This window comes from Chelonia mydas, chromosome 3 (assembly GCF_015237465.2).
Source record: "Chelonia mydas isolate rCheMyd1 chromosome 3, rCheMyd1.pri.v2, whole genome shotgun sequence".
Taxonomy (NCBI): Eukaryota; Metazoa; Chordata; order Testudines; family Cheloniidae; genus Chelonia; species Chelonia mydas.
In genome coordinates this window covers 155461569-155474822 of record NC_057851.1, presented here as the reverse complement: position 1 = coordinate 155474822, position 13254 = coordinate 155461569, and the positions used below count along the sequence as shown (strand labels likewise).

At 43.5% G+C, this 13254-nt stretch overlaps 1 protein-coding gene across 5 annotated transcripts in view; it reads left to right on the top strand.

The window, feature by feature from the left end:
* Positions 1-13254, top strand: part of MIA3 (MIA SH3 domain ER export factor 3) — a 36995-nt gene that overhangs the window by 8292 nt on the left and 15449 nt on the right. For all 5 annotated transcript variants that reach the window (XR_006289804.1, XR_006289803.1, XM_043543604.1 and 2 more), the window contains exons 4-8: positions 568-3523; positions 4871-5164; positions 8680-8813; positions 11421-11552; positions 12843-12864. Coding sequence is in view for 3 of the 5 variants with exons in the window: in XM_043543604.1 (XP_043399539.1) it covers positions 568-3523; positions 4871-5164; positions 8680-8813; positions 11421-11552; positions 12843-12864 (3538 nt within the window). In the remaining 2 variants the exon portion in view is untranslated. The remainder of the gene's footprint in view (positions 1-567; positions 3524-4870; positions 5165-8679; positions 8814-11420; positions 11553-12842; positions 12865-13254) is intronic.

The following is a 13254-nucleotide window of genomic DNA, read 5'->3' as shown; positions in this document are numbered from 1 at the left end:
TTCTATTAGCGTATAGATTATCAGTCTGATTCGGCAATTCTTATTGACATGGCTAATCCGATTGTAGTTACTGGAAATACATATGTGAGTAAGGGTTGCAGGATCAGACTGTATTTTGGCCCATATGTATCATGTAAGTACAAACCTTTAGTTTGTGTCACTATTTATTTATGGCGGCACCCGCTATGTGCTAACCACTTGATAAAGAAGAACTTGTCCTTGCCATTTTACTGACAATAGTTCCAATTTCAAAGGTGCATATGATAGTTTATTTAAAATATAACCAACTCTACCATTGACTCCCTATCTGTTCATTACTGCTTAGGATTTAGCCCGCTGCTTGGAATCCTAAGGTCCTTACTTGGTTTTCCTGCTCAGTCCTTACTCAAGCAAAACTCCCATTGAGTCAATGGAAGTTTTGATTACGGACTTAAAGATTTAGTCCCCAGTTAATGGCAAAATGTAGAAACATACGTAATGGTAAAGAAAATTGTTTGAACCTTTCACATCAATGTAATAGAAAAAACTCTCTGACAACTGACAATGCTTTTTCCCCCTCTGTTCCAGGAAACTGATTTTGTTTGTTTTGATGGAGGAAAAGATGATTTTGATAACTATAACGTGGATGAGCTTTTAAAATCTTCAGAAGAAACTGTGGTGAACAGGGGCAAAGCTGAATTGAATGCTCCAGGGACAGAAGTTATTGAAGAAACCAAAAAGGAGGAGGAGACAGAAGGGTCTGATACTGTAAAGCCCTTTGATGTTTCTGAGACTGATGTTCTTGAGCCAGGTCCAGAAGAAAACGAGGAAGTCCTCACCAAAACAGAAGAAAAAGGCAGTTTTCTTTCTGAAAACACTGAGAATGTACAGGGACTCCTCAAATCTGAGAGGGATGACCTCAACATATATAGCCATGAAAAAAAGTCTCAGGGAGACCAAATTGCACATCCTCACTCAGAAGGAATGCTACAAGAAAAAGTGCTAGAAAGTGAAAATGCCAAAAATTCTAATAATCCTCAGGGTACAGCCAAAGAATCAGATAAGGAGAGTGAGGAGATTGATGCCTATACACTTTTAAATAGAGAACTGTCTATGGACTTGAAAACAAAATTTGGTTCAACTGCAGATGCCCTTGTGTCTGATGATGAGATGACTAGCCTTGTGACATCACTGGAGGATGATTTTAATGAAGATTTGAATACTGATTCTCATGACACAGAGTTGCTGGAAGATCTTAAGGAACAATCTGAAGAAATCCCTTTGCTATCATTTACAAAAGAAGAAACCCCAGTGGACTCAGAAGCTGAGAAGCATTCAGCTGATAAATATGCTGACCGTGAGTCAGAAAAAAATAAACCTTATGAAACCATTGAGGATGCTGCAGAGTTAATTACCCAAAGAAATAATGAGAAAAAAGACGATTTCGGTTTATTAACAACTGTAGAGGATACCATCTTTCCAACTCTCAGACGGAGTGCAAGAACAAATGATGATATGGATGTGGGCAAGTCTGATTCGTTGGAAGAAAAGGAGGAAGAGGATGAGGTGATCCCAGTTAGTAAGGAGGATAAAACAGCAGCAACAGCTCAGCTTGACAATCTCACTGAAGAATACCTTCTCAAAAAGGAAAAACATGTTGTAAATGGCCAAGATCCAAAGGAAAAAACAAACAAAACTGAACAGTATGAGGAAGAGTTCCTGGATGATAAGACAGAATCATTTACTGAAGAACTGCACGGCACATCTGTGCATGATCCTAGAGCTATTCCTAGCCTGGAGTCTAAACTATCCATTGAAGAAAAGCAAGAAGCTTTAAAACCACCTGTAGGCAACATCAAAGATGATCCAGAAGGAATTACTCTTCATAAAATATTGAAAGATAAAGAAAAGGCAGAGGAGGAGATTTTGGAGGACAGCTTGGAAAATGATACAAAACCCAACACATTATGGAAGAAAATAAAGGGGAAAAAGGCAGCTGGGGACCAGCAATCTGTGAATTTTCTACCAGAACTACTGGAGGAGCTAAAAAGTGCATCCCAAAGTGACCTAGGGGATATTGACCTCTTAGAAGGCAAAACAGAGCATGAAACATCTGCTACAGAGAAACAAGATATTCAACAAGATGGAGAGGACTTTGAACAAACAAGGGTGCCTGAGAATGAGAATCAAACAAATGTTGCTATTAAGGAAGAAACTGAAATACTAAGGGAAAAAAAGGAAGAAGACCTGAACAATCAGCATACAAATAAAGCAGCTGTTGAGCAATCTAAGCAACAAGAAAACAAGACCAGGTATTCAGAGGAAGATGCGGAACAAGAGCTTTCCAGAAACACAGGCAAGAAGACACTAGAAAAAAGTATTGGTGAAGTATCCACAGAGACTGCACAGGATGTTGACACAGAGAGGCTGACCCAACAAGACACTGCTCATAGTGGGGATGAAAATAAAGACAAAGCTCTTGGAACCGATATAGTTGGAGAAAAAACAGTAAAACCAGAACTTCAGTCTGAAGAGTTGGAAGCTGAAGAAGATGATGACCTAAGTCAAGCAGAGGAAGAACTATTAGAAGATGACAATGCTGCAAGTGCAGCATTGTCAAAAGAGAGGCTTGCAAATAGACAGAGTAATAAATTAGATGGAGAAAGTACAAACCTAGAATTGGAAATACCAGATGGAGCTATTTCAGGAACTGCTAATCCTGTTTATGAGAGCGATGAAACAGGAGAGGAAGCAAACACAATGTTTAAGCATGCCAGAAAGAACAGCATGCAAGATTTGAGTGAGACCAAGAATGAAGAGGAGGATATACAATTCAGTGGAGCTAAACTGAATGAGATGGAAGAAGACGAGGAGTCTCCAGAAACAGAAGACACATTAGTAGCACCTGAAGTGGAAGAAGAGGATGAAAGGACTTTGCCAAATGACAAGTCTCTTGAAACAGTGGACAGCAAAAATGATTTTAATCAAACAGAAGATCCTTTCCTAGAGGATCTCGTGCAGAAAGACCTGAAAGATCTTCAGCACGTAACAGAGCAGACAGGGCCTGCTGATACTTCTGTAACCACAAATGAAGCTGTGGAGCCAGAATACAGAGAGGCTGTGAAGCAGCTCATTATAATAAAAGAATTTCTTGATGAAAAGCGAGTGGCACGTTTACAAAAGTATCTTGGGCCCCAGCACATTGTCAGGGTAGAAGCCATGTTTCACAACATGAAGTTGAAGCTGGATCTTGCTCAGAAGGGTAATCATGATTATCAGGATATCCAACAAGCTTTGGACCAGATCCTTACATTTTCAGAATCTAGGATAATGGATATTGTGGAAAATGTTTTAGATGCAAGGCAAGCAGAAAATAAAGAAGAGGTGGTGAAAGAAATAGATTTGTGGGATGAAGAAGCTGCACTGATGGATGATGTTCAGGAAATAATATATTTGTTAAGGCACAAATACTCATCTGTTAGTGAGAGTGCACCACTTGTGTCTGTTTCAGAACATGAAAAGGATTATAGCATGCATGATACAGGTAGGATCTTAGGTTTGACAATTGCTCAGGGGAAGTTGAGGGTTTTTTTTTTTTGCTTGTCTATGGAGGAAAAAAACCCTAAAACAAACATATTATCCTACTCCAAGTAGAGTTTTTATAGCATAATTGGGTGGGGTAGGGTGGGGAGGGGAGGAAAGAAACCCAGACTCCATTTGGGACTTCACTGTTGCTAATCAATTTTTATGTGGAAGGGCCCAGATACTGTGCTGATGGCCATATAAACCCTGAGAGAGATGATGGTTATTGAGCCTCAACCATCTGCTTCATTCTGATGAACAGGCCTCCTGCATATGAGACTGAAGTGATTGGATGTGGCAGGAAAGACCCATCCACATAGGGCCTCATTTAAAAAAAAATTAGAGGCATGCAGTGAATTTTTAGAAATATGTAGTAGGTGCTGAACTTCCGTAGCAACAAACTAAAAACTATTTCCCCATGCTAATTTTCCCCACTACTGTTACTCACACCTTCTTGTCAGCTGTTTGAAATGGGCCACCCTGATTACCACTACAAAAGTGATTTTTCCTCCTGATGATGATAGTCCACTTTAATTGAATTGTCTCGTTAGAATTAGTAAGGCAATCCCATCTTTTCATGTACTCTCTCTCTATATATATCTTCCTACTGTATTTTCCACTCCATGCATCTGATGAAGTGGGTTTTAGCCCACGAAAGCTTATGCTCAAATAAATTTATTAGTCTCTGAGGTGCCACAAGTACTCCTCGTTGTTTTTCCCTTTAACTAGTGTGCCATTATCTGATATGTGCAATGATTTTATATTAAACTTAGGCACTGAAAAATTATCTAGATAAGAATCCTATCACCACAATATCATCAAAACACTGTGAATGAGTGGAGGAAATACTGAGTATGCCAACCTTGGCAAGGAAGGTGAGCCACAGGCACCATGAAGTCCACCAGAGACTTGCTGATGCCTGCCTGATTAGTCAGGTAATAGTGATGGGGACAAAGGTGAAGGGCAGTACAAAACCCTAGTATAAATAGGGCCCTTTTAACAGAAGCAAATAGTTGGCCGTTTATTTTCTGATACATTCTTGTTACTGAGATACAGTAAAACTAAATTCTTCCATCTGGTCAGTGTTTTTACCTGGCATAATTTCCATGCAAATATTTAATAGGGTGTCACTGAAATTTGCCTAAAAATATGCTAGAACAAAAAAATAGCCATCTGGAAGAATATATTTAGTGGAAGATATCGGTAAGGCTTTCTCAATCACAGTCTTCAAATATCTTTCACTGAACACAGCTGCCAGTGAGAAAGACAAGCCAACTATGCCACATCCATGCTTTTCTCTCTACTATAGATACTGTAAAAGAAACTGAATATGACAGCCATCTTGTGGGAAGCCCAAGTTCAGCTGAAGAAATTGGTCAGAAGTTCCCACAAGTTGAAGATGAGAGGCCAGTACAGCATATTGAAGAGGAGGAGGAGGAGGCTCTAAACCTGAGGGAGCCTGAGCCAGATATGAATATTTTGGAAGAGGTGGGGCTCTTGGATAAAAAGGAAACCCAGGAAATCCTTGATACTGAGAAGGGATTGCCACTGACGGATACGTCCCTTGGGCCAATTCAGAGTAACAGAGAAGATTTGGCTGCAGGTAACTTTCTTGATGTTTTAAATTTTTTTTTAAGAGAAGTATGGCTGAAGTGACATTAATATGTTATGCCTAGCAAATTCTGCCTAAAGCTTTGAATGATTCTGATAATTGCACAATTCAGCTCCTGTTGAAGTGAACAGAGAGTCTTTTGCTGTGTTTGTGCACTACAAAAACAGCACAAATGCCGTTTCTAATATTAATACTCAGACTGGTGTGTCGAACCTGATGGACAATCTAACTTTGTATCTTAGGTACCTATATGGCTCCCATTACCATAGTAATTGAGAGTACCTCCCAGTCTTTAATGTATTTATCCTCACAACATCCCTGTGAGGGTTTCCCTAGGCTAGCTCCCTAACCACTAGACCAGGGATGGGCAAACTTTTTGGCCCGAGGGCCACATCTGGATATGGAAATTGTATGGCGGGCCATGAATGCTCATGAAATTGGGGATTGGGATGCAGGAGGGGGGGTGAGCGTTCTGGCTTGGGGTGGGGCTGGGGATAAGGGGTTGGGGGTGCAGGAGGGTGCTCCAGGCTGGGACCAAGGGATTTGGAGGGCAGGAGGGGAATCGGGGCTGGGGCAGGGGGTTGGGGCACGGGAGGTAGTCAGGAGTGCAGGCTCCAGGCGGCTTACCTCAGTCAGCTCCCAGAAGCAGCGGCATGTCCCCCCTCCGGCTCCTACGTGGAGGTGCGGCCAGGCAGCTTTGCGTGCTGCCCCATCCGCAGGCGCCACCCCCCTAGCTCCCATTGTCCGCGGTTCCCGGCCAAAGGGAGCTGTGGGGGCGGCTCTTGGGATGGGGTCAGCATGTGGAGCCCCCTGACTGCCCTTACGTGTAGGAGCTGGAGGGGGGACATGCCGCTGCTTTCAGGAGCTACGCGGAGTGGGACAAGCCCCCGACCCTGCTCCCAAGCTGAAGCGCCAGAGCAGGGCAAGCCCTGGACCCCGCTCCCCGACAGGAACTCGAGGGCTGAATTAAAACGTCTGGAGAGCCGGATGTGGCCCCTGGGCCGTAGTTTGCCCACCCCTGCACTAGACCATCTTTTCTTCTCACTTTACTATTACACATGACTGAGAGAAAGTGATTCACATTAATCTCTAGTTACCCAGTATAAAACTTCTATGACATATCAACACACTATACGAATTTCAAATTTAAAATAGTCATAAGCTAACTATAAAGAAGAAATGGAAGTGATATGGCTCAGAGGATTGGTAGCTGGTTGTTTTTAAAAAATGTATACAGCACTGTAAAAATCTACCCAGTGCTGCATACAATAAGATTTTCACTTTAGGGAATGGAGCCTGTCCTTTTCTGAATTCAGCCCAGGCTCACAGGACCATCTGATGACTGTTTGGCATATGTGAAATGGCAAACTATTCAATTCCCAGTGGACAAAAATGTCCACATCTCCAAGCCTGTTGTTTGCAGTCTCAGTGGAGAGGATAAGGCTTGAATGGGCCTGGAGCTGTCCTTTTACTCCTACAAGTGAGTCCAGGTTAGGACTGAGTCACAATGGCTGAGCACTGTAGAGTAAATTGCAATGGTACCATCGGTGCCTTTATGTTATCTGTGGCTAGACAGAGGACTTCAGTCTGCTGGGCCAGCAATTTCAGAGAACTATCCACAATGACTCAAAAATCTGTTTCTTGAGTGGTAATGGCTAATTTTGACCCCATCACTTTGTATGTATTGTTGGGATTATATGTTTTCCAATGTGCATTACTTTGCACTTATCAGTATTTAATTTTATGTGCCATTTTTTTGTTGTCCAATCACCCAGTTTTGTGAGATCTGTCTGTAACTCTTTGCATTCAGCTTTGGTCTTAACTACGTTCAGTGATTTTTTTGTATCATCTGCAAATTTTGCTATCTCAGGTTCACTCCCTTTTCCAGATAATTTCTGAATAGGTTGAACACCACAATCGTAGTGCAGATTCCTGGGGAACCCCACTATTTACCTCTCTCCATTGTGAAATCTGACCATTTATTCCTACCCTTTGTTGCCTATCTTTTAACCAGTTACTGATCCATGAGAGGACCTTTCCTCTTATCTCATGACTGCTTATTTTGCTTAGGGCCTAATGATATATACGATGTAATGACAGTAAGAGTAAAAAAATCATGTTAGGTATTTTAGTTAAAGATCAGCCAGAGGTATGCTGGAGAGAAAGATGATGTAAAAATATAAATGCTCATGCTTTAGGGCATAAACTAACCTCTAATTTAAAGGGGTTAGGAAAAACCTGCGCTAATGGCCTGCTGATTCCACAGTTGTCTGGCAAAGGGTTTCTTGCACCTTCCTCTGAAGCCTCTGGTACTGGACTAGATGGACCAGATTACCAGTCTGACAATTCCTATATTTCTATGAGATGGGTGAGAATTATTAAGTTTGGATCCAGAGTGAAAGGTCCTAAAACTAAAGCGGATTCAGGCCAGACTCATCTAAATTTAGTATATTAACATTGCCTTCTAAGAATGCTAAATCCCTCGGAATCCTGCTTTTGCACCTACAGAACAGGAGAAAAGTATCACCATTTACTGAAAGAATTTAGCAGAGATTCCTCCTCAACTCTCTCCATGTAAAATTAAATTAAAAATCGTTTACTCGCTTGTAAGCAAAGTAAGCATAGAAATGAGTATATACAGTAGTAGGAAACCAACAGGGCTGGCAGCAAGTCCTTCCTGAGATGACCAACCCTGAGCCTATGTCTACAGTACCCCCGCCCCATCCACACCCCGGGGATCGATGCACTCGGCTCGATTTAGTGGGTATAGTGAAGACCTGCCAAATTGACCGGAGATCACTATCCAGTCGACCAGTACTCTACCCTGAACGAGAGGAGTAAGGTAAGTTGACAGGAGAATGTCTCCTGTCAACCCAGCGTAGTGTGGACCCCGTAAGTCAACCTAAGAAACGTCCACTCCAACTACATTATTCATGTAGCTGGAGTTGCGTAGCTTAGGTCGACTTACCGTGGTAGTGTAGACATAGCCTTAGACAGAGCCTTAGACAGGCAAGAGATGAGGCACTAGGGAGCATGTGGAATTTATGGACTTAGCTCTGCAGAAGTTGAATGGCAGAAGTACAAATTTCTATCATCCGCTCTTTCCAATCTGACTTTGATATAAGATAACCACTCCCAAAAAATTAGCCCTAGTTTTTGGCTGACATAAAGCTGAATGTAAGTACATATACATGATAGCCCAATTTTTGATCAGGAGTGGCCAAACATCACTTTCAGGTGCTATTAGTAGGAATTCCGGGTAATGGTGGAGAAAGAATTTGCACATGCATCTCTTGCCACAGCAACAATTCCATGGTGAAGAATTGTTAGATCAGAAGTCTATGAGCCAGGTACTTCTGAGGTCCAATCCTTGGTCTCACAACCACGTGAACACTCATTTTAGAAAACTTCCATATTGTAGACAGGGCCTAGGAATAAATACTAAGGAGTACTGTAGGTTTACTTAAAATATTTCCAAAATTAACATTTTCCTCCTTTTAACGAAGGTATAGTTACTACTCCGGATGATACTGTGAAGACTGAAAGTCCTCATTTAGAAGCAGATCCTGCTGTACCGCATATAACTCTCAATGATGTGGTTGTTTTAGCTAAAGAAAACATGCGACCATTCACTGATATTGTAAGTACAGTATGGCATGTACTTTTTAAAATTATTTAATTTTATGTTGATTTTTTTTAAATTGAGCATTTATAGTTGGCCTACTGAGACATCTCCAAAACAATTTTGTGAAATGTATGAAAAATGGGTTGTTTGCAAAGAAAGCTGTTTAGGGAGTGGGGGACTAAATGACCCCATCCAAATGGAAAATTGTTTATAAAGAGGATTGTATTGTAGGAATACATGAAATTAAATTCGGTGTGTGAGTTCTGAGGGCTTGTATAAACAGAGAAGTTGCACCACTTTAGCTTGAATGGGTTTAGCTTATGCCAACCGCTTTTGGGTATGGGCTCACATCGCCTGAAAATCGTCCATCTCTATTTAGCTTGCACTTGCATATCTACAGACACAAGCTAAACTTGGCATGTGCCCACACGCAAGCTGTACTGGGTAACTAAGATGATATCAGATCACCCCCCCCCCCTTAGTGCTCGGTGCCCGCTGGGTGTAGCCGGGGATAGCGGGACAGGTCAGCCCGGCCGAAGAGCTGGCTGAGGCTCTCTGGGGCGCAGGCTCTGCTGGCAGCTGCGTAGGCTGGGCAGGGGGAGCGGCCTAGGATTGCAGACACGCGGGCAGGACACGGAGCCGCCGCTCCTCCAGCGCAGCCCCCGGCGGGCCCGGCCGCCGGCTGGGGAATTGCGGGCCTGGGGCCGGGCCCGGCGGCGCGCGGAGCACAAGGCATCGCGGCTCGCGCACTGCCCGGCTCCGCCCGGCGGGGTGGAGCGTCTCCCCCTCCCCCCGTGGCTCAGGCCGGGGACTCGGGGCCGCCCCGCTTCCGGGTTCCCGCGCCTCCCCTGCCGGCGCCGGGCGATGACGCGCGCAGCCGGCGCCGGGGTCACCGTGAGGTGACGTGTGATTGTGGGCTAGCGAAGGAGGCGAAGTTCGCTCAGCGCCGCCGACCGCGGTCCCCTCTCCCCATGGAGCCCACGGCCCCCCCCGGGGCAGCCGCCACCGCCCCCGCCGCGCTCCTGCTGGGGCCCCTGTCCCGCGGATACGCCGCCCTCATGGGCCGGCTGCTGCAGGTGGGAGTGGGGCGCGGGCAGCCGGGGAAGGGGGGAGCCCCCGGCGTCCCGGCACCTCCCCCTCCCCGGGCGGCTCCCCGGGATCCCGAGCCGGGGCCCGAACCCTCTCCCCCGCCCCCTTTGCCCGGCGCCTCCCAGCCGCGTGTGGCAGCGGGTGCGGGGGCCGCCGGGGGAGCGAGCGCCGCGAGCTTGGCCCGTAGTCACTGCAGCACCCGCCGGCCTGTTCCCCGCCCCCTTCCCGTCGTAACACACTGACCCGGCGGGGCGGCGAGCCAGCACGGAAGCCTGGCCTGGGACGGGGCGCGGAGTGGGGCTACCCCCTCCTCGCCTGCAGGCGGTGGGTCAGTTGTCAGTGGGGGGCGAGGGGGGTGAGAAGGAGGGGATGGCTGCTTATTGAGAGCTAGGCCTTGGGTGTGTTGGGGGAGCAAGAGAATCTTCCTTTCCTCAGTGTTCAGTAACTTCCCAGCCGGGGAATACATTCTCTTGCCATTACTTGTTCTTTCCATTTTGCTGCTGTTTGTTATTTTATCACCGTTGACCAAATATATCCTATTATAATGCTGTCATGGATCTTGGCTTTCTGTCAGGTGACTCCCATTCTCTTCCACAAATTCACAAATCACTTTTACCTAAAGCTTGCAGGTATGAGAAACAAAGTAGGAAAATCGGGAGGGGTTTTTGTCGCTGTAACATTAGATGGACTGTTGTGGGCTGTGTTGTCTTTCGCTTAGGCTTGTGGATTGGTATTATGATTTTTTTGGTATGTAAGTGCATTGTATAGTCAAAAAGACTGTTGAAACAATACAGAACTCTGGATGAGCTGGATCTGGAGCTTTTAACATTTATTTTTTCAAAGGTTATTGAAGATTGCATGTTTTAGTTGTGTGGTTGAAAAGAGGACTGTGTGGCTAAATGTGTTTAAAATAAATTTAACTTATCCAGTCTCACTTTTATATCAGGGATGGGAAGAGACCATTTGACAAGGATGAAGCTAGGGAAGTGAGAAAATGTTCAGACTATCAAGTTTCGTTATATTTTCTTATGGTTTCAGTATAGTGCTAATGACAGGAAATGTAAAAAGGAATGACTTCATGTGCTGAAGAGCTAATTGATTAGTTATGTATAACCACAAATATCTGTGATCCACTTGGCCTTGTTTTTAAAAAGAAGCTGGTGGCTTCTAGGGAGTGTTGGATGATTAAATTGTATAGAAGCCCCTTACTTCCAGGTTCTTCAGATATTCAAAAATATTTTCAAGTAGAAATGTGATCAGATTGCTTGCATCTTTGTTGCCAAACCCAACCATCAAGCTTCTTCATGGCTCCACAGATGCTTCTTTAGGCTAATTACATTTACTTGGCATGTTCTAGCGCTGAGCTCTTTGCAGGCCATTTGAGACCATTATGACTACCCTAGAAGTCTTTGGATAGTCCTCTCTGGTTTTATGGGTAGATGATTGTTTTCCTTCTTTTGCTCTTCCTGTGTATTTTATTAAAAGGTCTGTTTTTGTTTTGTTTTTAAATCATGGTTGTCAACCCTGTTTTAGTTGATTGCTACGCTGCCTGAGGACATTCGGCCTGGGCCTGACTTCCATGGACTTCCATGGGAGCCCATCATTATCACTGCCTTGGTGGGAATTGCTACTCTAGGTATACTGTTCTGGAGAACCTGCCTTTCAGTAAGTACACTTCAAGTTTATGAGCATACTGATGTTTAGTCCTTTGTGATGTTGGGCCTTCATGGCTGAGTACTTGTAATGCTACAAGTATCAAAGCAATATTTTTCTTTCCTTTCCCATCTAGATCATTAACATTAATTTAGTGTTTAACAGTTTCTTTTAAAACTGAAACCAATATTCTTTAAGTTATGGAGTGAGTCTATCAAACTATCACAGTGAAAATTTCAGTAACTGTCAATGTATAGCTCCAGGATTGCAGGGAGTTGTTATGGAAACCTTAGAATGCTGAGGAAGAGTGAAATTGTCTATGCAAATTGTGCCTCCTAAATGCCTGATTGAATCCCCAACCAACTACATAACAAGCATTTGACCACTCAGCTGACCATTTCAGGTTCCCTGGTAGGAGAGCTAGTCTTTATTGCAGCTGTAGAGCCCCTCCCCATACTCATCTCTTGCCCACTCCACATGAAATGTTTAACATTTTCCTTTCCACAAACAAATCCCCAGGCAAAGTATTTATCCCTGACCAGCCTTCAAATTTCTTTTCCAGTGTCATCCATGTGGGAATTAGTATTTAAAGTTAGATTGTTAAAGTGCCAATTTATTTTGCAACCTTTAAATTAAAGGAGAGTAAGCGCTTAAAAATTCTACACATTTGTCAATGCCACTTACTGTGTAAAGTAGAATAATATGGAAAACAAACATGTTTTGGGACAGCATTGATTTTTCATCACTCTAGCTTTGTTGGTTAATTCACTGGTTCCGGATCTCACGCAAAGTCTTTTTAATTTATAAGGGCATAAGAAGGAGAGTTCTATGGTTTTTTTTTTTTTTTTTAAAGTAGTATTTGCTTGGAAAATAGTAATTTCCATACAAATGTAGTTCATTTTAACTAGTTGATTGCAGCTAGGTTTGTGTGTCACCCTTTAACTTCTGCAATTTCAGGATGATCATTTGATGTACAGTTGGTTAATATTTTTTTAATTTATTCTAATTTGGGTTATTTGTGCCCTCCTAATGGTTGAATAAACAGTCCTTTTCCCAGGCTCTGAAATAGGGCATTAGCCTAGGAGCTTTTATTAGCTAAGCTTGTTTATTCAATGTTATTTGACACTTTAATTGGCAGTGATATATATGTAGATCTTTCCATACGCTAATTCAGTCCACATACATTTAAGGCTAACTATCTCCCTCTCACAATTGTTTTCCCCCCTTTGGGGAGGGATTCATAGAAGCTTTTGAATAACTCTTTTTGTGACGACTTCCTTTTGTTCTTGTTTTCTCCTGTAGGTAAAGAGTAGAATGTATCAAGGTAAGATTCTTTATGCTTTTCAGTGTTCTTGCTGTCGTTGTTTAAAGACTTTGAACATGTTATGAGGGCTAAGTATTAGTCATCTTTTCCTTTCCAAGAGAACACATATCTAAGATTATTGTATATGCTAGGGGAAGCCAGTATGAGCCATGTGTGCTGTGCTGTGGCAGCGCTTAATATTAAAAGATACGGTGCTGCACAAATTGGCTGCCTGGATTAAGATGAAGCATTGGATATTAAGGCTTCTGATCGCTACAGCCCACACCTCCAAGTTAAGGATAAAGGCAGAAGCCACACGCAACACTTCAAATGCCACCCTCGGTAGGGCAGAGGTTGGGTGTCAAAACCCCATGTGTAGTGGGGAGGAGAGGGGCAGCAGTTGCACTGCAG